Raw genomic sequence first — 24,492 nt, 5'->3', positions numbered from 1 at the left:
TGTGATCTCAGGCATTTACTTGCTAAAAGAGTCTGCAATGTTGCATTAAGAAACTCAGGGAGTGTACACAATGAAAAGGCATCTTTAGAGTGGGAATAATCACTTTGCCTCATTTCATTCTGTTTTGTCATATAGGATCATATGCTGGAGAAACTCATCAAACCAAGCAAAAGTTTTTAGTATGCAAAAGTGTGTAATAAGACTCATTTGTGGTGCAAAGAACTTCATATTCTAACCACTGCTTCTTCCTTAATGAAATTTATTGCAAGTAATATGTCTCTAATTCCAACCAATAGCTCAATATGTAGAATCGGCACTAGGAATAAGAGGAATCTACATAAAAATGTAAAATCACTCACCTTGGTCCAAAAAGGGGTTCAACATTCAGGAACACACATTTTCAAGAAATTGCCAGCAGCCATTAAAAACTTGATTTCAGGTAAAGCACAATTCAAACGGAGTTTGAAAGACATTTTAATAGGCAACTCCTTCTACTCTATTGATGAATGTCTTAATAGGAAACGTTAGACCAGCTTAAGTAAAAATGTCTCTTAGCTTTCAGTTTTGACAGCACTTGGTCACAATAGTCAAGATTAGATATTTTGTGTATGATAAATTTATTAAAAGTGCATAACGAAGTTTCTTTCTGACTGTGTATTAATTCTGTAAATATTAGAAGTTCCAGTTTACTATAATGTATTCACATATTCTGACAATCTCCGTACAAATGATCAGGGTAGTGAGTATTATATTAAAATGTTTTATGTTTTTCGTGTTATATTTTCTGACTTGTTCCACCCTGCAAGAATCATCTCATTTTTAGGTCTACGGAACAAAAACTTGGTCTAATCTAATCTAATCTAACGACAGATGTATCACTAGTATCAACTTGGATCCATTCTTATTCTGTATAATGTGTATCGTATACAGCCAAGAAGCATAAATAGTTCTTTGTGTTGATGATGAAAACATTATAATCAACACTAATGGGGCATCAACACCTGCAAGTGTAATTAATATTTTCTTGAAAATTACTGACTGGTTCTCTACAAATAGACTATCACAGAATTTAGACAAAAACACAGTATGTGCAATTCAGTACTGCGCTAGTCCTCACCACTCTGTTAGGAATAATTGAAGAGGACAAGTGTATAAATGAAACAAATATTGTAATTTCTTAGTTGTTTATATTGATGAACTTGAACCGGAAGTCACATGTTGCAGATTTTCTGAAATGTCCAAGCTCTGCAACTTCTGTGTTAAGGATAATATTAGATTTGAGAGATGAAAATCTCAAGAATTTAACTTTACTTTTCCTGTTTACATTCACTAATGTCTCATGGTAACTCGCCATTGAATAAAAAATTTGTTAATTAGACAGAGGTGTGTGGTCTGCTCTAGAACCTCTTGTAGACGGCTCTTTGAATAGTTTGGCATACTGTCAATCTTTTACTGTACATTTATTCCCCTATGAAATTTGTTGCCAACTATCAGTTACAGCTTGAAAACAATGTTACCATTCATAAATATGACACTAGAAGTGGAAATGATTTACACTATCTGTCATTCAGCCTTAGTGTGGCACAGAAAGGAATGAGCTCTTCAGCCATAAAAATCTACCCAGTGATGTAAAGATTCAATGCTTAAAGAATTTGATGGATACTAAATAACTTCAAATGCAAACTGAAGTCATATCTGCTTGACAACTCCTACTGCATAGAAGAATTACTGAATATGTATTATTGTATGGGGCACTTTCACATGCTACATGTCTGTACACACCACTGAATGAAATACCCATTTAGAACAAGAACAGAAACAGGACAGATAATATATGAGTATTTTCCTTACATTCTTTATGACACTTTGATGGTTGTATCCATAAAACTATCTTTCTAGATGATGTCACAATTTTCTACAGCTTTGTCTGTCAATTTGTCACCTGCTATTTCAGCCACAATTCTTTGTTCAAATGTATGCCAACAGATCTTATTATATTTTCAGTCTCCTCATCTGTCGAAGTATCTCCTCCAATAGTCATCACACTTTTTTCGGCGTCACACGTGGCCATTCTGGTCTTGTAAAATCACAACAGTAATAGCTTATGGTGCAGCAGTAGCAACAAACTTACTGTGTGGGATAACGGGTAGTGTTTTAGGCTGATGATACCGAGGTCATGGGTTTGAGTACTAGTCAGTTCCTTAGATTTTTTCCTGATGGGAAAGTGAGGAAGGTAGTCTACTCAGCCCTATGAAACCAATTGAAAAGATGCTTAAATAAAAAAGCAGTAAATTTGATACTGAAATCACTAAAGTAGTATTACTTTGAAAGGCTTGCACCATGCTAGGTGACACACAGTGTTTGTTCATTAGCAGAAAAGCAATCAGCTGTTATTTTTTTCAGATTAGAGAGTGAGATGCTCGACTTATTAAAACTACACATCTTATTCTTTGCAAAATTCCTGATCAGTTCTGTAGGATTTAGGTCTAGATGGAACGGCAACAGCAGGAAGGAGAAAGGTTATCCTCTTTAATTAATGCCAATAGGTCAGCTTTACTTGTCTCTGCGAGATAGTCTGAAGTATTTCTGTTATAAACATAGAGGAGAAGTGAACACAAAACGAAACTCTGCATTTACAGCAATGAAACATTCTCAGACATAATGAGATTTTCACTCTGCAGCGGAGTGTGCGCTGATATGAAACTTCCTGGCAGATTAAAACTGTGTGCCCGACCGAGACTCGAACTCGGGACCTTTGCCTTTCGCGGGCAAGTGCTCTACCATCTGAGCTACCGAAGCACGACTCACGCCCGGTACTCACAGCTTTACTTCTGCCAGTATCTCGTCTCCTACCTTCCAAACTTTACAGAAGCTCTCCTGTGAACCTTGCAGAACTAGCACTCCTGAAAGAAAGGATACGAGATACTGGCAGAAGTAAAGCTGTGAGTACCGGGTGTGAGTCGTGCTTCGGTAGCTCAGATGGTAGAACACTTGCCCGCGAAAGGCAAAGGTCCCGAGTTCGAGTCTCGGTCGGGCACACAGTTTTAATCTGCCAGGAAGTTTCATTCTCAGACATTGTTGTTTAACAGTATTCTTCACACAGGCAATTTGCAACAGTTATTCACAGTGCTGCGTATATGAATCCACAGTTCATCTAAATAAATCACTGGACGCTTTAATTCTGATGTTTCATTTTTTTTGTAAAAATGTAATGTGTTTACTCTCCTTGCAAGTACATTCTCTGGGACCATTATGACTTGTTCATTCTGGCATCTTTTAAAATCAAATCCCGCAGCTAGAACAGTTTTTCTAAGAATTTCTTTGCTAGTCTGAAAGTACAGTACCATTCAACAAAAGCTGTGAAGTTCTTTTGCAAGGTTGGTATTCCCTTGTGTTGTTCATAATATGAAAAAAAAAATGCTTTCTAATAAAAGTAGCTATATCATCAATGATATATTTATTGTGTGCGTTTTACTTATTTTGTTTTGGGGCAGATACTTTTATCCTGCTCCACTCTGTATTGTCCCCCCCCCCCCCCCCCTTCCTGTAATTTGCACACCATTAACTTCTTAACTTTTGCTTGCCAACATTTGCTTGCACCTTCTGTTGCCTTCTCTACTGTACAGCTGTATTGTTCTCAGTGTAAGTAAAATTACTGACATAAGCAGTAAGTACTCACGGCTTTCCACAAAGGTGAGCTAATATGCATGCTACTTTGAACTGAAACATGACTGTATGTAGCAAGGTGACAGTTCTTCTGGAAAACCTAGAGTTCTGAGGTAATTACATTTTACCTGGAAAAATCAGGGAAATGTCTGGGAATTTTAGAAAACCTCAGGGAATTCTGCATTTGAACCTAGAATTGAAATTGAGTTGTATTGAGTTTTATAAATCACAAATTTTAAAATACTTAATATTGTGAAGTATGTTAATTATATGAATATTATTTCATATAAATTGTCGCTGCTTAAAAACTGCTGGGATGTACTGCCACCCCCTCTCCCCCACTCACCCTTTACTTCCATTAGTTTATCAGGAGCTTCTTGACACGATCTTCCTCCTCTCACCTGGAATTCTCAGGGTTTTTTTTTTTCTATGTTTGAGTAGCCATGCTGTGTAGTCATGTCACCAAGATAGTTTCTCCTACAGCCATGTTGCCTTGACGAGTAATAGTTAGGTATAAAGCAGTGGGTGTATTTAAAACTAAACAAATAACATAAGAATTCCAGAATGAAACCTTAATTCTTCAGCGGAGTACGTGCTGATACGAGATTTCATGACATTAAAACTGTGAGCCGAACTGAGACTTGAACTTGGGTCCATTGCCTTTTGCAGGCGAGTGCTGTACCAACTGAGTTACCAAATAGGGAGACTCAAACTTGGATCCATTGCCTTTTGCAGGCGAGTGCTGTACCAACTGAGTACCAAATAGGGACTCACAACCTGTCATCACAGCTTTACTTTCACCTGCACCTCATCACCTATCTTACAAAATCCATGGAAGTTCTCCTGCAAAACTTGCAGGACTAGCTCACCTGGAAGAAAGGATATTGTGGAGACATGGCTTAGTCACAGCGTGGGGATGTTTCCAGAGTGAAACCACCGTACATCAGAACGTGCGCTGATATGAGACTTCCCAGCATCATTCCCCATGAAAGGCAAAGACACCAAGATTGTGCCTTGGTCGGGCACACAGTTTTAAAATGCCAGGAAGGCTCAGCTTACGAATTCGAGTAAACAGTCATGTTGTTGCTATATTCTTTGCTGAGAAAGTCCACTAAAAATCTGACTCATTTCATATTATAACAAAAGGTTACAATATTATGACCCATGGAACATGAAAATAACTACGTAATTAACCAACTAACCACAAAACTTTGTAGCTTAATGTCACTGCTTAAGAATAAGATTATAGCTTGATAAGAATAAGATCTTAGCTTGAATTAGGCTTGGACACATTTTGTGGATGAATACCTGATTACGACCTTTTGCAGTCTTTTGAGTCTTTTGACAGGTTTGGTAATTGTACTTACTGATCAGGAAATACTTCCACCTTCATCATGGATACATGGCATTTGCAAAATACAAAAGCAGCATGAATGTTTATACTGAAGACAGTAATACAGTGTTGGCTGAAGAAAGATTAATTTATGCAATTTTCCCCTGTAAGACTAATGGATTTACTGTCTCGGTATATTGTATATTAAATGCAATATTGCATGAACATGTTTCTGTTGCACTAGTAATATTAAGTGTGAAATCACAGTTGAATGAGTAGTAGTTATTGAATGAGATCCATGTGTCATAACCTAATAGACACTGATTTAAGTTACTGTGATGATCTCAGGTTATATAACAACATGTAAATGTTATTGCCTAAATACAAAACTGCTTGAAAAACAACAGTAGCAGTACTAAACAAATAAAACTTACTTTTCAGGCTAGAGAATACCTGAGCCAAGCCAACATTGATGAGCTGCTGCGCCCCACAGTGGATTATGTGCACAGCATGAAGTTTGATTCTGGGAACTTCCCATCATCCTTAGGACATGCTGGTTCACTTGGGTCTGATCGACTGGTACAGTGGTGCCATGGTGCTCCTGGTGCTGTCCATCTGTTTGCTCTGGCCTCAGAGGTATGACTACTTCTAGTTTTATGTACAATAATTGAGAACTCTTCCTTCATGCAGAAAATGAAACAGATAAATGTTTTGGCATTAGATTAGTAGTGGAGCAGATCAGATTATTTCATAAATATGTTATGACTCCAGATATACTCTGAATTACTTCTCCAGATGTATCAACTGAAATGGACAGCAGCCTTTTTTACTTAGAGTTTTATACATAAACTTAGGAAATGGTAATGATAATCACTCACCATTTAGAAGGATTTTTGAGTAATGGATAGCTGCTTAAACAGGAAGTATAGATTTTCACTCAGCTTTTGAACTTGTATTCTTGTTCAGAGGACAAAATTGTGCACAAAGGCATGCATGTATGCACACACATTGTCTTCCCTGTCTCTCTCTCTCTCTCTCTCTCTCTCTCTCTCTCTCTCTCTCTCTCTCTCTCACACACACACACACACACACACACACACAAATAAAGTCTAAGGAAAGAACGATGTTGATGAGCCCTCCTAACTGACAGGACTGGTGGGACTGACTTTTTGAAACCACAGCTGTGTAGGTTACAATCCTATGTATCACACCTGCAGCCATTCACCGTTGTGATACCTCCTTTGCGAGTTATTGACAAAAAAGAATTTATAACAGAGAAAGGCAGTCCATATTGTAATAATTATTTGTTTATTAACCCGGTAACCAGTTTCAGTCTAAGTGAACATCTTCAGACAAGAAGCTCTGAAATGTATGACATAATGGGCTGAACGAACATTTTAGGTTCCCTTCTGTACTCATAAGGTGTGCTAATTAAAGAAGATGACTAAATGATGGGACATGCTGGAAAAGCTGCACTGGCTGGTTCGGAGATACTACTCCTAAAAGCTAACAACTGTGGTACAATTCAATGAGCTAATATCTCTTAACCAAGTAGGACCTTTGCTTGGGCTAGAGTCTCTGGACAGTGTAGACCATGAATAGCTTACAGTCTTTGTTCAGTGTCATCTGGCAGCACAGGAAAACCTGCTTCAAAGGCGTGTTTGGGGGCAAAGGAGATGTCAAAATGGCTGGGGTGGAATAGTAATAAACCCATGTGGCACTTGTGGCACACACTACACTTCACTGCACAAGTCACTCTACACTGCATGTAGTATTCCAAGTGCTGATACCATGAGTGAACCTGGTGTCCGGCATCAGGCTTTGTACTCCTGTAGTCAATAGAAGTGTGTCAAGGGCACCCACAACAGGAAGGCGGAGCGGAAAAATGTGGCAGCCCGCTGTGTGTTAAATAAACTGCAACAGAATATTGACGCCGAACACGGGGTAAGAATTCGACTGTTTGCACCTGCCCTGCTGAAGAGTGGTAGACAACAGTGTGAACCACACGGCGTTTCACAGGCGAGTTGCCGAGAACATGGATGGGAGGTGTCGCCTAGTAGGATCAGCACAAGAGACTGCTGCAGCAATGGTTTGGTCTGCTTGATGTCCAATAAGAAAGACCATCTAAGCTCTTCCTCTGGCGGAAGTGACCAGCGAGGGAGTTGGAGAGACTGGCTTCTGGGCTGCACAGCCTGTCATCTGGTGCTACATATGGAGGCGATGCAATGAGTCACCACACAATCCCCCCCTCTCGAGAGGAAAACGCCATTGCCATTCACTCAGAGGAGTGTTTGAAGCTGAGTGAAGATGTGTGCTGGGGGTCATGCACAAATTGTTGCTGCTGTGCTCATGCTGTGGTTTCTGGAGAGATGAGGGGCATGGGCAGCTCCTGTGCATGGCATTGGTAGCCTGTGAAGTAGCGTCACTGCCCCAGTGGGGCAGGTAATAGTGAAAGTGGTGATGGCAATCTGTTGGGAGTGGTGGGTACCTGTGGGGTCAGGAAGCTGTCTGCATCGGTTGGAGGCTGCAAAAAGAGTACTGCAGTGGCGACATCAAGGTCCCAGGCACTGGGGGATGCGTCAGTCATGTAGGCGGTTGACGGTGGATCAGAGGTGGCATTGGCCAGTGATGTGTTGGACGTGGGGTGGTGTCAGCTGGTGGCATGTCACGAACAGTAGAGGGGATGGTGTTGTCATATGTCACATTGGGCACAATGTTGATGGTGCTGTGACTGGGTCCGGTGGTATTCAGGGGCGGCTCCACCTTAATGATGCTATGCTCGTTGGTTGGGGGTGCCTCTAGGACGCAGGCCAGCTTGAGTCTGTCTATGGAGATGGTTGTTGCAACACCAAGTGCAGGCCTGAATACTGAGGTTGGAGTGGCAGCTGGTATGCATCCACTGTAAAGTGTGATGTGTGTGCATGCTGTGAGGTCACAGTGGATGAATGTGCTGTGCTCACCAGGATGTTGTGGAGGTGCTGGTCACAGCTGGGTCATGAAGCCCTGGATCTGCTGCACAAAACCTGGGATGGTGCTGTCAGGAGGAAGTGGGGTCGTTCCAAACAATCACCAGGAATGGTGAGTGGCTGTCAGTATACCAGCTAGGCAGCAGTAGTTCCCAGGTCGGTTTTGTGTGTGATCTGCATGCCTAGAAGTAGCAGGTGTAGGGCAGCTGACCATTCAGAAGAGTGAGATGAGAGGGTGGCATTAAGCGTGCAGAGGAACCACCCCGCCATGCCATTAGCTGCAGGGTTGTAGCTGGTGGTATGGTGAAAATTGGAGCCATGGGTGACTGTCTGAGATTGGAAGCAAGCCGAGGTGAACTGGCACCTGCAATCCGTAGTGATGTCACATGGGCAACCGAAGCAGGACACCCAGGTCCAAACAGAATCTGAAGCCACAGTTTCAGCTGAAATGTCGGAAATAGGGGTAAATCAGTCAGTAACTGTCAGCGGGTATCAATATCCATTAGAAGAGGGTAGAGGGCCAACAATGATAAGGTGAACGTGTGAGAACTGGTGTTGTGGAGGGGGGGGGGGGGGGGGGGGTTAAGGCAGCCGCAGAGGAGTGAACATGCTGTCCAACCTCGACACATTGGATGCCCAGCCAGACGAAGCATAGTTTCATGAGGGTGGCAGAAGTGTGGATGCTGGGTGTGTGAGGCTGTGGACACAGTCACCTGTCAGATTTTGGAAGGTGGGAGGGAGAAAGGGGTGTGGGTGATTGTTGGAACCATCAGGTTGTAAAGAACTCATGAGAATGTCACACCAGATCTTACGCTCAGAGCCAGGTATGGATCTTAGTTGATGGTTGATGCAGGGTATGGGCTAGGTCCCTATCCCCCTCTTGAGCAGCAGCCAGGACATTGTAGTCTAAGGTTTGCGTGATGGCGCAGGAGCAGCGAAGGCAATGCCACAATGTTATCAATGCCTTTAATGTCGGTAGTAGTGAACTGTGCAGTATACTCCTGTAGCATAAACTGTTGAGTTGAGATCTGGTGTATGTCTTTCCTGCAAAAACCAGAGGAGACAGGCTGATGGTCTGTGAAGACATAAAGACGTGTCCCTCAACCAAAGATCGGAAATAGCAGATGGCTTTGTGGACTGCGAGCAGCTCATGGTCATGTTTGGCCCAGCAGCATTGTGCATCAGACAGCTCAGGCGAAAAGAAGGCAAGTGGTTGTCATATGTTGTCCACATATTGTTGTAGGACAGCCCTGATAGACATTCTGGCTCATGACCACCACTATTGTGAGGGGGCCAGTAGGTTGGGAGTGGGCCAAAAGGGTCACATTGGCGAGGTTCCATTTTGTTTCTTCGAAATTCTTGATCGTGGCCTCAGTCCAAGGGACCACCTTGTTGCCTTTGTTTTTATCACCACAGAGTGCTGTATGGAGGGGCTCTTAGGTGGCAGCAGCATCCCTACAGTGGCGCCGAAAAAGGTGACCATGCCAATGAAATGCCAGAGGCCTTTGAAGGTAGTAGGACATTTAAAGTCTGCTACTGCCTGTACTATCTTGGGGAGGGGTTGGGAGCAGGCAGCAGAGACTGTCTGAAGAATTCTATCTCGTTCTCTCCAAAAACGCATTTTGCCTTGTTGAGGATCACTCTAGTCTGTAGACGGGAAAACATTTTGCCTAGGTGTTGGTGATTTTCAGTAGGGTCTGTCGAGTAAATAAGTATATCATCTATGTTGGAAAAACACTCAGGTGTGCCCCAGAAGATGATGTCCAAAAATCACTGTCATGTTTGTGCGGCATTGCAGAGGCCAAATGTCATGAATATACTCTCAGACAGGCCGAAAGGCACGATTGTTGTTGTTTTCTCAATGTCCTCTGGGGTGACTGGGATTTGTATGTAGGCTTTGGTGCAGTCTGCTGAAGCCCAGTGGCTTGTGGAAGAGCAAAGTAAGCTGGTGGCAAGCAGCTCTTTGAACTCCTTTTGTGTGATTTTGTGCTTGTGAGGGGGAACGGGGTGGCATAGCAGAAAACCAGGGTGCCAGGGGTAGTGGTGATGTATTGCACAGTGTTGTGCTGAACATTCTGGGGGTCACTGATTGGCTGTATGAGTAGTGAGAATTCTGCAAAGAGCTGAGCATATGGGCCTGAAACTGCCAGCTGTTTCACAGCAAAGTATGTGGCAGGGCAGGAGCTGCAGCGGACAGTCCTACCATAGGTGCCGTCAACCTGATGGTGCTTCGCTACATCGACCAGTATGCTGTAATAATCGAGAAAGTTATCACCCAGAATCAGATCGGTAACATCTTCAACCATAAAGGGCCATGAGTGTTCGTGCTCAAAGCCTAGATCAAGTGAGTGGCTAATTTTTGGTGGCAGTGATGAGGAGGGGAGAGGGGGAGGGGGCAACTAGGATTTAGGAGTAGTTTTGGTGGAATATGAATAAGTCAGAGCCGGTGTCATTGAGGTAATGGATAGGAGGCTAGCATCATTCAAACCCCATATGACTAAGTACTGTGAAGTGGCACAGCAACTGGGTGTGCCTACTACCAGTGGCTGTTGGGTTTGGGGACCAGGAGCACATAGGTCTGTAGTCGGTCACGTTCTTGCCGAACCTCTGATGGTACCAGCAAGCTGTGCCTTGTTCACTGTGACCTTGGTTGTCAGAGGGGTAGTTAGAACTGCACTGGCAGGGGTGGCTGTTTTTGCCTGGGCCAGCATTGTATGAGTGAGGATGGTCAGTGGCGGGTGCATGAGGCATAGACAGACAATGCTGGTGGTAAGTGCTACCATCTCAGAGCTCAGCGCATCATAATCTGGTAGAGGTCTGGGGCTTGCATGCTAGAGGTTTGGAGCCTGCATGCTAGAGGTCTGGGACCTGCATGCTAGAGGTCTGGGGTCTGCATGCTTGGCAGAGGGTCATTAACAGCAGGTGGCAGGAATGACACCACACATGTGGTAGCTTGGAGTGGGATGGGAGGGTTCGGTCAATAGCCAGATAGAGCTGTGAGGTGGTAGCCAGCATTCCATGATGCACCAGCATTGGGGAAGGAGTTCAGGGTTTTGAACAGTTTACCAGCCAAGGCCGTTGAATTGCCTAATGATAAATGTGCGTGCAAGGCTAGGGCAGCCCACATGGGGATGGGAATGCACACAAGCCAGCAGTTTAAGAGCAGGCCTTGAGGAAGGATGCAGTTTGGTGAGTGCCCGGATGTGATCCAGCAAGTTTAGTGTAGCCGCTGGAAGGGGGTGGGTGTGAAATAGCATTCCAGACTTGGTCACTGGTGTTCAGGTTTAAGTGGGCAACAACAAACCTGAATTTTGTTGCATTGCTCATAATAGGGAAACATGCAAAAACTGCCTTGTGGAAGCAAACCACAGATGTGGGTCTCACAGGTTGAAGGGGGCAAGTGAGCAGCACCACAACCAGGGGGAGGGTCCGTACATTCGGCTTGTACTGGGTGCACTGACCCGTTGGTCAGCTAAGCCAAGTTGTACTGTAGTGGTGATAGTTGCGTGTGAAGTTCCAACATCTCCAAAGTGCTTGTAGGTGCTGTGGCGGGAGGGGTAATGGGGGGCTGCTGGCTAGACCGCTGTAGGGGTGAGAACATGTGACAGCGACATTGTGACTTAACAGTACATGCAGTGTGTCGCGGTATGTGAGGTAGTGCTGGCAAGCAATATTGCAGAGAAGGAGGTAGGCAGGGGACACACACACACACACACAATGTGGACTGCGCAATACAGTCTTTGTCGTGTGTTATTGCAGGAAGGAGTGTTCTGTATGCTGCATCGTAACACTGGCTCGTGCTGGCGGGAGGGATGTGGAGGGGAAGGTGGTGCACAAGTGTGGACAGCATACGCAGAGGAGCGCAGGGAGAGATGCTGGAGAGGAGCAGTGATGTGCACAAAGGGAAGACATGTAGGCATGTGCGGAGGGGTGCAGGAGGAGAGTGGTGGTGTATGTGGGGGGATAGTGTATGTATAGGGTTGCAGGAGGGGTCGAGAAGGCAAGGAACGGGTGAAAATGCAAGCAGGACATGTCTGGCCAACCTAATGGGAACTGAATTCGTGACCACATGAGGTGTGCTAATCATAATAATAAGAAAGAAAAACCAGCATGTTCAGGTAATGAGGCTCAGCACTTTGGTTTAGAGGGGTTCACCAGTGAAGGGATGTTTTAGGTTCCCGTCTATACTCCGAAGAGGCATACGTATCTAAGAGGTGCTCTGATTAAATAAGATGACTATAAGCAATGGGGCATGCTGGAAGAGCTGTGTGGGCTATTCTGGCATGGTATTCCTAAAAGCTAATTCAGTGAGTTAATACCTCTTAATCAAGGAGGCTCCTCAATCAGGGTGGAGTCTCTGGACGGGGTGGACAAATAAATCCGCACGGTATTCCTGGCAAGCACTGCAGTTCAATGCACTAATTACACTACACTGCATGTAGTATTCCAAGTGCTGATACTGGGAGGGTGAACCAGGTGTCCAGCATCAAGTTTTGTATGCCTGTAGTCAGTGGAAACACCTCGATGAGACACAGCCCAGGAAAGCAGCGTGGAAAAACACAGTAGCACTCTGCATGTTAAACAAACTATGACAGAACAATGACACCAAACATGACGTAAGAATTCTGCTGTTCACGCACACCCCGCCTGGTGATGTGGCAGATGACGATGTGAGCCATGTAGCATATTGTGAGCAAGGTTGCTGAGAGCATAGCCATGAGATGTTTCCTAGTCAGAATGGAACAAGAGACTGCTCAAGCGACAGTTCAGCATGTGTGGCATTCGAAAAGTGTGGCCGTCTAAGCTCTCCCTCTGATGGAAGTGATCATTGAGAGTGTTGGGGGCTAGTTCCCAGTCTGCGCAGTGCATCATCTGCTGCTACGGTTGGAGGCAATGAAAGGAGTCACCACAGTGCTATGTGTGAGAAAACTATTCATGTTAAAAACAGTGATACAAGCAACATAGTTACAAAAATAAATTGATATGACCTCTGTAGCTGGTTCACAAGGCTGCTGTGAATACCAACAAGTACCAGTCACCAACTGCTGACTAGCTAGCAAATCCCAGACATTGTAAAGGGGGAAGCTCCAATGATCATTCCCCACATGATGGGTAATAGAAATGATTAAAATTCACAAATAATGTGTAAACAAATAAATAAAAACCATACTGTTCATGCAAATTTAATGCAATGTTACTTAAAACCCGCAAATACACTTTAAAAAACTTAAAAGTCCGATGGTGGTAACCAGAATATAAAAGCACTGCCTCTGTTGTGTACTTGTAGAATTATTTCATCATGTACACATTATAAGTGTGTCTAGTATAGATGTTACAATCAGCCAATCAAAGATTACACTGCACTGCCAGACACCAACAGTTGCCATGGAGATGCACACCCACTAGTACTGCCATCCAAGGGATGAGTTGTCCTGCAGGCAGGCCATTGAAACAATGTGTTTTCTGCTTCACACTCAATGTTAGGCAGTGTTTAGCCACAAAACTTTTACAAGCAAATACAGACATTCTATTTATTAAAAATATCAAGAACAGTTCAAAAAAATATTATAAGAGTATAATAAAGGGCCTATCAAAACACTGCCATTAGTCTAGTATTTAAACAAACTATTTATGTTATGTTCATGTTGCAGCAGTAACTGACGTGAAAGTTCCACATTCAAATAATAGCTAATATATTACGTAGGACCTAAATGGTTATAACCAAAGATGCAAAAGAGTCACGTAAGCGTCATAGTGGCAGCTAGTCACACTCGTGCTAGTGTAACGATGTGTAACATCCAAAATTTTGCAGTAGGAAAACAAGGTGTGACTCCGCAGTCTAAAACACAACCTTAGTACTTGCTTTCATAGACTCACATCTTTGTAGTATTAACTTGTTTTACAATATAGTAAAGCCAAAAAAAAAAAAAAAAACTATCTAGCTGTGAAAGTATGCCATAATGAGTACATATCTGATGTTAAGAATTTAGTTAAAACTCTATTGCTTTAAACCTACCATATACTATTTACATTCTAAAAAAATGTACGAAAAGTAAAAAACAAAAACAAGAAGTAAAAAACAGAAGAGCAGTCAGTCCAAGCTATAACAATTCATCAAATAAATCATAGGAACATTTTTCTTTAAAAGTAGTAGGCTTTTTGGAGCATTATGCAGAATTTTTATACTGTCATTTATGAAACGTACTGATTGCTCACTCTTTAACAGATGCTAGATATAGATTTATAATGTGTAACGCCTGTGGTATGTCCTTTGAAATGGATATTGAAATGCAGCCTGTTTGTCTTATGTATAGTTTTTCACAGTTGTTACATTTAATTTTGTAAGCTTGGGCTGGTAAAACTTGTTCTAGTGGTTACTTACAGTGTATTTCAATTTCATGTAAAGGGAAACTCTAGTGACACAACTTTATTTATACTTTTCTCTCCAAATAACTGACTTATTGTGAGGGTTTGGTGGCCGTGAGTCGCAGACGGTTAGCCAAAGTGGTTACGGCGATCACTCGCATAAACTAGGAAATCTGGGTTCGAGCACTGGTCTGGCATAAATTTTCATTGTTGTCATTCTCTTATACAGCTAATGGATGTTCATATTCAGAACTGTGATTACAGTTCATGTGTATCATAATGGCTGTAGTCGCCACAGTGCCTGTTCCTTCGGACATGCATACATGCCCAAAGAAACATTGTGTCGTTCTCCTCAACAACAAAAGCATTGCAATATCATCATATCTGCTAGAGTCCCAATGTGAGAGCTACCCATAGTCAGCTGATTTCTATCTTATCATTGAAAGAACAATAGTTAAAGTTCAACACATTTTTGAGCAAAACTGTAAATCCTACTGTTCATTCTTTTATGTTTCAACAAATTATACGTGTATGGTCTCTTTAATACATCTAACAACATAAACTTTCTGTCATCTGGAATGTCGATATTAAAGACTGCATGGGCTAGCTCATAGGTTTTTAGTACCTTAATGTTTGTTCTTAGGAGCATACTACCTTTAATATATTATTTAATTTATTATTTAGTTTGTAAGAGGGGATAATTAATGTTCTTTACAGTCACTGCAATCCAGATAACCATTATGTGCAATTTTGGTTGAGCTCTCAGTGTAGGCAGTTGTGGATTCATCAATTTTAATTCTTCTTTCTCGTTTGGCATGAACATAAAGTTACTGTCATCTATTAGCTTTCTAATTTTTGTTTTGAACTTCTTGGTGAGGATGTATTGCTATTTTATAAATGCCATTTTCATTCAGAAGTGTATGATTGTGCTAATATAATTATCCTCTCTGATAATGACAAACAAATTGCCTTTGTCCACTTTAGTGACCACAGCTCCACCAACTGTTAATTTATTATTTATGCTTTTTAAGGTTATAATATCATTATTAAGTTTTCATTTACTTTTTTCTATTTTGATAAATTGTAAGGCAATTTTGTAGTGATTGAATTTGCCTAGTTTTTCTGTTGTAGTGGCTACACTGAAATCTGCAGTGATGCATCTTACTTTATTTTCCTTTATGTTTGGTGTGATATTGTATTTCAGAGCTTTATGGTTTAGCTGAGTTTCTTTCTTATTTAACTGGATTTGAGTGAGGTTCATTGTTCCTGGATAACATTCACTCATGTTTCTAACACTGACATGTGCTTGTTTAATCAGTATTCATCCACGAATTAATTTTTTGAAGACATATATCTCGTTTGGAGCCCCACATGCTGTCTATCTACACATTTATCCACTGCTTAGTTTCTAAAATTTTAGGTATACATATTGGACCAAGTTTGTAGCCTTCATAACTATGACATCCTGTTTTCAACTGGCAGTCATAAACAAAAGACAGTCGACAAGAAGGTTACCAATATGTACCAGTTACAACATCAGAATGAAGCTCAACTTGGGTATGCGCGCACCCTCACACACACACACACACACACACACACACACACACACACACACACACACACACACACACAAAACATTGAGCATCACCGAAAAAATCACAGGCTTAAAGTAGCATGGTTGTAACTATGTCGTTAATGCCAGGTGTGTATACATTATAACATGCTTTTACAGTGATATATATAAAAAACAAGGTATTGCTAATAAAACGTGTCAATGAATGCAAGTATTAGGGTTGTGTTTTAGACCTTGCAGTAGCACCTTGATCTCCCTCTGCCACATTCTGTGTGTTGTACTTTTTTGCTCAAAAGTATCTGAATGACCTGAATTGCATTTTGCCTGATTTTCATGCAGCCCACGTAATGTAGCTTTCTTAAAGGTCCTGTAATCTCTTTGCAGTACAGTGGTTTTGACTATACAAAATGGTTACCGCAGGTGACCAGTAGGGTAAACTGCTCTGTATGGCTATCACTCCATAGGTAAATTAATACCACTGTTTTCAGTATGCTAGGCAACACGTTATTAGAAATTGTAAACTCAGCATAATTGTAACAAGTGACATTTGAAAAGTATCACTATGCTCACTAGAATCTGAAATTAATCTCTCTTTCCAAGCATTAATCCCGTCTTGCGGGGTCTGCTGTTTTGCTACATCTCCTCCATTTCTCCCTGTTGTTGACATCTTTTGGTCTTTTTTTTTTTTTTTTTTTTTTTTTTAAAAAAAAATCCAGCAACATGCATGTCTCCCCTGGTGTTGTCAGTCCATCTCTTTGTTGATCTTCCTTGTGGTCGTGTTCCTCCTGGGTTGTTGTGTAATGCTGTTTTTTCGACTGAGTTGGCTTGCTTTCTCATAACGTGGCCTTACCAGCAGAGACAGACTTCCCTCACTTTGTCAGTGATTGGCGCAATGCCAAACCTTTGCTGGATGTCTGTATTATTTATGTAGTAACATCGTGTCAGCCCCACGGATCATCAAAGCATCTTCATCTCCATGGTACTCGCATCTGAAAACGGCCATCACCACTTGAATCATTTCCTAACTGTGACAGAAACAAACAGTTTACTTTTTTCTTTCATTACAACAAACTTTCGTAATAAGACAGTGTATAATTCCCACACTCGGCATCTCCAAAACAACCAGTCCTGATAAAATCTGAATGTGTCATTTTCAATTAGCTTATGTTTTTCATATCTCTTTTCATTGAAATGAAATGGTTGAAATGGCTCTGAGAACTATGGGACTTAACATCTGTGGTCATCAATCCCCTAGAACTTAGAACTACTTAAATCTAACTAACCTAAGTACATCACAAACATCCCTGCCCGAGGCAGGATTCAAACCTGTGACCGTAGCAGTCGTGTGGTTGTTTTCATTGAATACAGACAATCTTGTACCATGGGTCGAGTGTTACCTCTGATTTAAAATTATAGGGTGCTCTTTGATTCTGTGTACCATCTCTTCCCATTTGTATTACATCTTTCACAGTGCATTCATTACTGGGAATCGCATGTTACACCATTATTGTCAAGTGCTTCTCCACAGAATTACTGGACTCTACATCAGCCCCATGTTTTATAGTCAAATGAAGTTGCTGACTTGTGCCATGATGGTTAACTGTGGCTATAAGTTGTGTCGCACATATGTTTACGATTTCACAATTTAAATTTTCTGTAGGTTACAAATGCTGAGTACTGTATTTAGGATTGTTTTTGTAATGACTCATTGTGCATTATTTTGATTTTTTGTTGATGCTAGACACCAATAGATAGTCTGTTAATGGCTAAAACTGCTTGTGTAATAAAAATTGAGTAATATAGCAGTGTGCCCATTATTTTTTAACAATTTCTACAACCTGTGAATCATTGCCTCCTCATAATAAAGCCCAGTTGACTACGTTAAGGAAATGCTTGAATGTACAAGAACTGACTCAGTACAAAGATAAAGTCTTCATGGAGGAGGAATGCATGGCTAAGTATTGAGCAGCAGAGCAATTCTAAACTCAAGTCATAAGTTCAACAGACCTGGAATCCCTAGTGTCTAACTGAACCAGCATGGGCGACACACAGTGCTGCCTTGTATGCCAGCTCACTGCATCCCCCACCACCCAGTGGCCCTTTGAGTTTTCATAAAACAAAGTTGCCCCTCACGTCAAGTTGCTTTCCAGCTGCATCTTGTAGCTCTGAGCTTTGCTGACAGGCTTACTGGCAGAACACACACTGTGCATTAGCAGTTCCTTAATGCTGAGCATGCTCTGTATCCTGTGACAGCACCTAACAGTTACTGCTGGGTATTTGCTCTTCTAAACAGCTTCGCATACAAGCAAACCAGTTGTGTCTGTACCTGCGATTACTTGCGCTTTAGGTACTGGGGCTATGCACGGCTTGGTTTAAAAAGATTCACTTGATGCAGTCGTAGGATCGAGTCCTGCACATCTGCTTTCATGCCCCACAGCTAATTTGCTGCAAATAATAACCTGTAGCTCTGATCGTGCAGTCAAATAGTTTATACATTGGCTAGAATTGCAAGTTAATAAAATATACAGAAATACAAAATAAAAGTTAAATGAATAATTTAATAACAATAATTCTACTCTAACGGCTGTAATTGATGTAGTCCATAGAGAATTATCTTGAACAATGTTGATTCAAGAAAGGACATATCAAATAAACAGGAAGTTGTCCTACAAAACTCAATTAAAATACAGACAGAAAACATCCTAATCAAATGCAGTAAAGTTATGTTGGGAGTGTTACGATAGTGCTAGCAAAATCCTCAAACTAAGTAGTCATCAAAGACTTGCAAAAGCTAAGTCAATTTCATGATCACAATACGTGAAATATTTATCAGCTCAAAATAGTTCGGAGTTCAACATTATGATTCAGAAATTACCACATGCAGTACAAAGATTAGCAACTCATACTCTGTCTGTTCTCCATTCCGCAAATCAAGCGACAAAAGTTAAAGTCTTATTCTGGAACACATTCAGAATTAATGTGTGGTAGTGGCCATTCACTGCCTGGCGTCAATCACCTCCATGACTGAATCACGCACATTACCTTAGACCTTCTTCAAGAGCTCAACATAAAGGGTCCAGAGTCGCTCCTTTGAGTTCTTCACTCTAGAAGTCCCTACAACAATGTTCTGCACTGTACAGCTCACATTGCTGAAGGCCATCCCCAACAAAAGTACATCATTCTCTAGCTCTACAGACACGATGTGATTCAAGCTGACCACTTCCTGGACTAAACTAATGTATTACAACAATAGTTAGTTAAAGAAACGTCATAAACATTTTTGTTATTCTCAGATCATACACAGTAAACATAAGTACTAATTGGTTCATCAATAATTAAGCCAGTATTCTTGTGCAAATGCACTCATTATAAATGACTACAAATTATTGTGAAGTATTGTTTAAACAATTATTTATGCTTCTTGACAGAAGCCTCTTTGGCACTCTTTACAGTAGTGGTGTCAACTAACACAAGTCACTGGCCACTTTTAAATTAGAAAATGTTTTTAATAGCACTTGCAATCAACAATTAAATAAGTTACTGGCAAAACAGTAAACTATTCATTAAATAAAAACACAAGCATGACAAAATATGAGGCACTCATTTGCTGCATAGATGTGGAGAATACGACTTTCTGACAAACATTTGCGTAATGAAAAAGACATATAAGATGTCATAAATCAATCAATAAAATAGATATAGATACATAGTATTCAGGGATATAGCTATAGTGCAATTCTGTCGTCTGAGATAATTTTATTGAAATCACATGAAGCAATTTCAAGTTCTTAATTCAGATGGTCATTCTGAAAATGTTTATTTGCTATCAGATATTAATTTATGTAGTTTTAAAGATATTGAGGTATAATTGTGATACTGGATGCGCCTCATTTTCCTAAGATCATAAATATGTTCAGATTTGCATTGATATTTGATGTGAGTTATTGTCAAATCTCAAAAGAGCTGTAACTTGGTCATCTTTAAGAGTGTGTGATACTCCACCATTTCCTGGAGCATATTCTGCAGAAAAGTAGTGCAGGTATCAGCCATCCAAATTCCCACCTTTGGGATTTACCCATTTCTGGTGATGCGCTCATTGTCTCTGTACATGGCTGTCTGGAAATGTTCAACTACCCAGGCTGGCCACAGCACTCCCCGGGTTGTGGGCCCGCTGGTATTCAGCCATACATCAAATTCGCCTTAACTCATAAAATTCTGGGTGACCAATTAGTTCACCTAGATATGCGTAATGTTACAATCCCAAAACAGAAACGCCACTCTCTTCCTTCAAGCACTCCTGATACGCACATGCTTTGCTAACAATTTGTTGGTGGTTTAAGGGCTGAAGGCTTCCAAAAACAACGCTTGAGCAATCTCTCCAACAGCTTCCTTTAAGGCATTTGGCTGTTAAGCTGCTAGCCAGTTCAGCCAGTCTTGCTACTGCCTTCACTCTCAGGCAATGCAACAGAAGAATTGAAATCACACAATTTGTGGACCTTGGTGCGAAATGAAGCAAACAACACCAAATCTTCAGCAGTACGAGCTCCATGATACACGCTGGTGAGACTCCATGATGATCTTTATCTGTGGTCAGATGACATCAAAACTCAACCATTGCACAGTTACGTATAAGTTGTTCAACTTGCTGGATTTGTTTAGTTCGAGAATCAACTCTGAGTATTTCTCCAGCATTAGGAGATGAAACATTAAGCCTAGAAACATGCACTAGTTTGTGACCTAATACCCACATAACTAAAATCAATGAGAATGTTAATACTGGCTTTGACAGCTTGCATTGTGTGAGTAACCTCAACATCTTGTAATACGTTTTCGAAGCCTGTATGAATTGTTGAAAGGACAGCATTTTCTATTTATAGCTGTAGAAGTTTCTAATGTGTTATTGCAATTTTGGCATTACACCATTTTCAAGTATAAATATTTTATGTCAAATCATAGCACAGATATAAGTAACAGTACCTTTAGACGATTTGCACCACTTCATAGCAAGGGAGGCAACAGCAATTGTCACTTACTTAGTAACATAATGCCTAAGCCGGTGCTATTGCATGTAGCTTAAAATAATGCTATAGCCTGTATGTTAATAGCACAAGTTTAGGTATTATGTTACTTATGTCAATGATCACAGCTATTACTAACAAGGGAGCCTCCCCATCGCACCCCCATCAGATTTAGTTATAAGTTGGCACAGTCGATAGGCCTTGAAAAACTGAACACAGATCAATCGAGAAAACAGGAAGAAGTTGTGTGCAACTATGAAAAAAATTAGCAGAATATACAAACTGAGTAGTCCATGCGCAAGATAGGCAACATCAAGGATAGTGTGAGCTCAGGCGCGCCGTGGTCCCGTGGTTAGCATGAGCAGCTGCAGAACGAGAGGTCCTTGGTTCAAGTCTTCCCTCGAGTGAAAAGTTTACTTTCTTTATTTTCGCAAAGTTATAATCTCAGTACACTGTAATAAGTTTAGTGTCTGTGTTTTGCAACCGCACCACAAAACCATGCGATTAGTAGACGAAAGGATGTGCCTCTCCAAAGGGAACTGAAAACATTTGATTGCAAGGTCATAGGTCAACCAATTCCTCCACAGGAAAACACGTCTGATATATTCTATATGACACTGGTGACAGCATGTGCGTCACATGACAGGAATATGTTGTCGACCCACCTAACATGTACACTTGGTGAATGGATAAAAAGATTCTTCTACCATGCCCGATTTAGGTTTTCTTGTGGATGTGATAATCACTCCCAAAAAGTGTGTTTCGATGTTTGTTTAGGTGTAGCGTCCCCATACTATGGCCCAGTTCCCTCACATCGGACAGACGGATGGACAGATAATAATTGTCTGAAAATAAAAAATTAAATTTTTCACTCGAGGGAAGACTTGAACCAAGGACCTCTTGCTCTGCAGCTGCTCACGCTAACCACGGGACCACGGCTCTCCTAAGCTCACATTATCCTTGATGTTGCCTATCTTGTGCGTGGACTACTCTGTTTGTATATTTTGCTTAGTTTTTTCATAGTTCCACACAACTTCCTCCTGTTTTCTCAATTGATCTGTGTTCAGTTTTTCAAGGCCTATCCACTGTGCCAACTTATAACTAAATCTGAGGGTGGTGCAATGGGGAGGTTCCCTTGTAAGTAGTACACAACCGTACAAAAGGTATGTATGGATGTAAGTCATGTCTATGCCATCTTTGCCTAAAACTTGTCTGGGTTTATATGATACCAAATGTGCGATGCTGAACAATTGCGTAACACCACAATTGCAATAGTAGACAAAAATGTTCTGCAGCCAAAAGTGAAAAATTATATTCTGCATAGTAACATAAACTTGTCTTAAGGACTGTATTACACTCAGGAAGATAGGATTGTCAACCATTTTTATGTAATGGAAGGATCAAAGCTGCTTGCAGTACAGGGAACTGACCAACAGTATATCTGCTGAGAGCAACAGATCTTGTGGCCCTTGCTGTTGTTTACACCTATGTTTTTTTCTGTTTTAGGTATTCAACAATGATCAGTATTTGAAGACAGCATTGAAGTGTGGCGATGTTGTATGGAATCGTGGCTTGTTGACAAAAGGATATGGACTTTGTCACGGAGTTGCAGGAAATGCATACACTTTCCTAACACTGTATCAGCTGACTAATGTAAGTTCAGAATACTACTATACATTTCTAGAATTAATCTTTCACACTGCAGAAAAGTGCATGTTATTTTGAAATCTCCTGACAGATTAAATGTGTGCCAGGCCAGGACCCAAACCAGGAATCTTAACTTTGGACAATGCTCTTATGACTGAGCTATTCAGAGCAACCTCACACCCCACTTTCACAGCTTCAGTTCTGTCAGTATCTCTCCAGCAAAATATGCAGGAGAGCTTCTTTGAAGTATGGAAAGTAGGAGGGAGGTACTGGGGCCAGTGAAGCTTGGAGGGCATGTCATTAATTGTGCCTGAATATCCAAGTCAGTAAGAGCATTGGTTGCGAAAGGTAAGGTTTCAGGTTCATACTGGTTCAGCATACAGTTTTAATCCCTCAACAAGTTTCAAACCCCATATTGTTTGATTTTTTTTTATGCCACAGGAAGATGAAGAAGAAAAATGATAAAAGTCTGTGCATGCTATTACTTTATTCTGATAGTAGCTTTTGGTGGATTTCATTTTTCTGTGTTTACTTACTTGTTTTCAGAATTTTTGTCATACAATGGATGTTGCAAATATTGTTGCTTTGTATGAGATATTATGCTTGTACAGTACACTGCCTGACAAAAAAGTCAAGCATGCACAAGGTGAGGAGGAAATGTAATGAAACTTCACCGGTTGAGAGGGTATATGATATTATTTTAGTGATTACAAAATCAAGTAAAATTTACAAAGATCTTGGCAGTATGAGCCCACTAATAAATATGATGTTTCATATCCTCTGGCTTGGATGCACCCACTTCTTTGCTTACTAAGCCTTTATATCTTCTCCTGAGGCAAGCTAGTCCACAACTGTTGTAAATGATCCTAGATATTGTGGATACTGACACCGGAGCACATGTTCTATCAGGGACAGACCTGGGGATCTTCCTGGCCACAGGAGTACCTCAACATCACATAGACGCGTCATAGAGGCATTTGTCACGTGTGGACATAAGCATTGTCCTGTCGAAAAATGGCACAATGAAACTGTCACATGAGAGAGATCACATGAGGATGCAAGATGTTATATTTTTGTACTGCCAGAGTTCCCTCAGTCACAGTGAGCCCTGGCCTGAAGTCATATCTGATGGCTCCCCACACCATGACACAAGAAGCAACACCACTGTGTCTCTCCAAAATGTTGGGAGAATGGGACCTCTCTCCAGGTCGCTGCCATACTCGTCGACAGTGATCATCCTGGGTAGTGCAGACCACTATTCATGCTGAATGCAGTGCAACACCATTCCATGCTTTCCAGTCACAGCACAACTTCATATGCAATTGTCTGTGTTGTGGTGGTAATGGCAGCTCTCGCATGGTATGGTTATTTACTAGTCCAGCTGCTGCTATTCCCTGACCAATAGTGCAGAATGTTGTATCTGGCACTTGTTACTGGATGGCAGGCCCAGATGTGGTGTGCTTATGATGGGCTCAGTGCACAGTACGGCGATCCTTCCTTGCGGTGTCAGTTATGGTCAACCGCAACCTTGATGATGCGTATGCCTGTTCTTACATCCCCGTGCGGTACAACATCCGGTCACTTGACACATCCGAATGCTCCACAAATCTGGATATTGAATGATTCAACCAGCCAAGTGCAGACGCACAATATGACCCCTTTCTAACTCTGTCAGGTGGCAATAATGCTGTCTCACATGAGTACATGGCACCTCTGTTTCTTGCCACAGTGGTAATCCAGCATCTGGTGCCATTCACAAACCCTTGTGATACTCTGCCAGACCTGATAACACCACCAATGCACTTTTATGACCATTATACCTGTCATAAAAACTTTCAACTTGGTCATGACCTCTCATTGGCTTACTGACAGTTGAGATACGAGGTTTTCTTCTTAATAATGCAATAAAAAGATCTTTGTTTT

At 41.3% G+C, this 24,492-nt stretch overlaps 1 protein-coding gene across 1 annotated transcript in view; it reads left to right on the top strand.

Moving 5' to 3' along the window:
• Positions 1 to 24,492, top strand: part of LOC126473877 (lanC-like protein 2) — a 145,539-nt gene that overhangs the window by 105,080 nt on the left and 15,967 nt on the right. The window contains exons 6-7 of the mRNA XM_050101214.1: positions 5,441 to 5,635; positions 22,429 to 22,575. Coding sequence (XP_049957171.1) covers positions 5,441 to 5,635; positions 22,429 to 22,575 — 342 coding nt within the window. The remainder of the gene's footprint in view (positions 1 to 5,440; positions 5,636 to 22,428; positions 22,576 to 24,492) is intronic.

Source organism: Schistocerca serialis, chromosome 4, assembly GCF_023864345.2.
Source record: "Schistocerca serialis cubense isolate TAMUIC-IGC-003099 chromosome 4, iqSchSeri2.2, whole genome shotgun sequence".
Taxonomy (NCBI): Eukaryota; Metazoa; Arthropoda; class Insecta; order Orthoptera; family Acrididae; genus Schistocerca; species Schistocerca serialis.
Note: the sequence above shows the minus strand (reverse complement) of the source record. Positions and strands in the feature narration are given on the sequence as shown.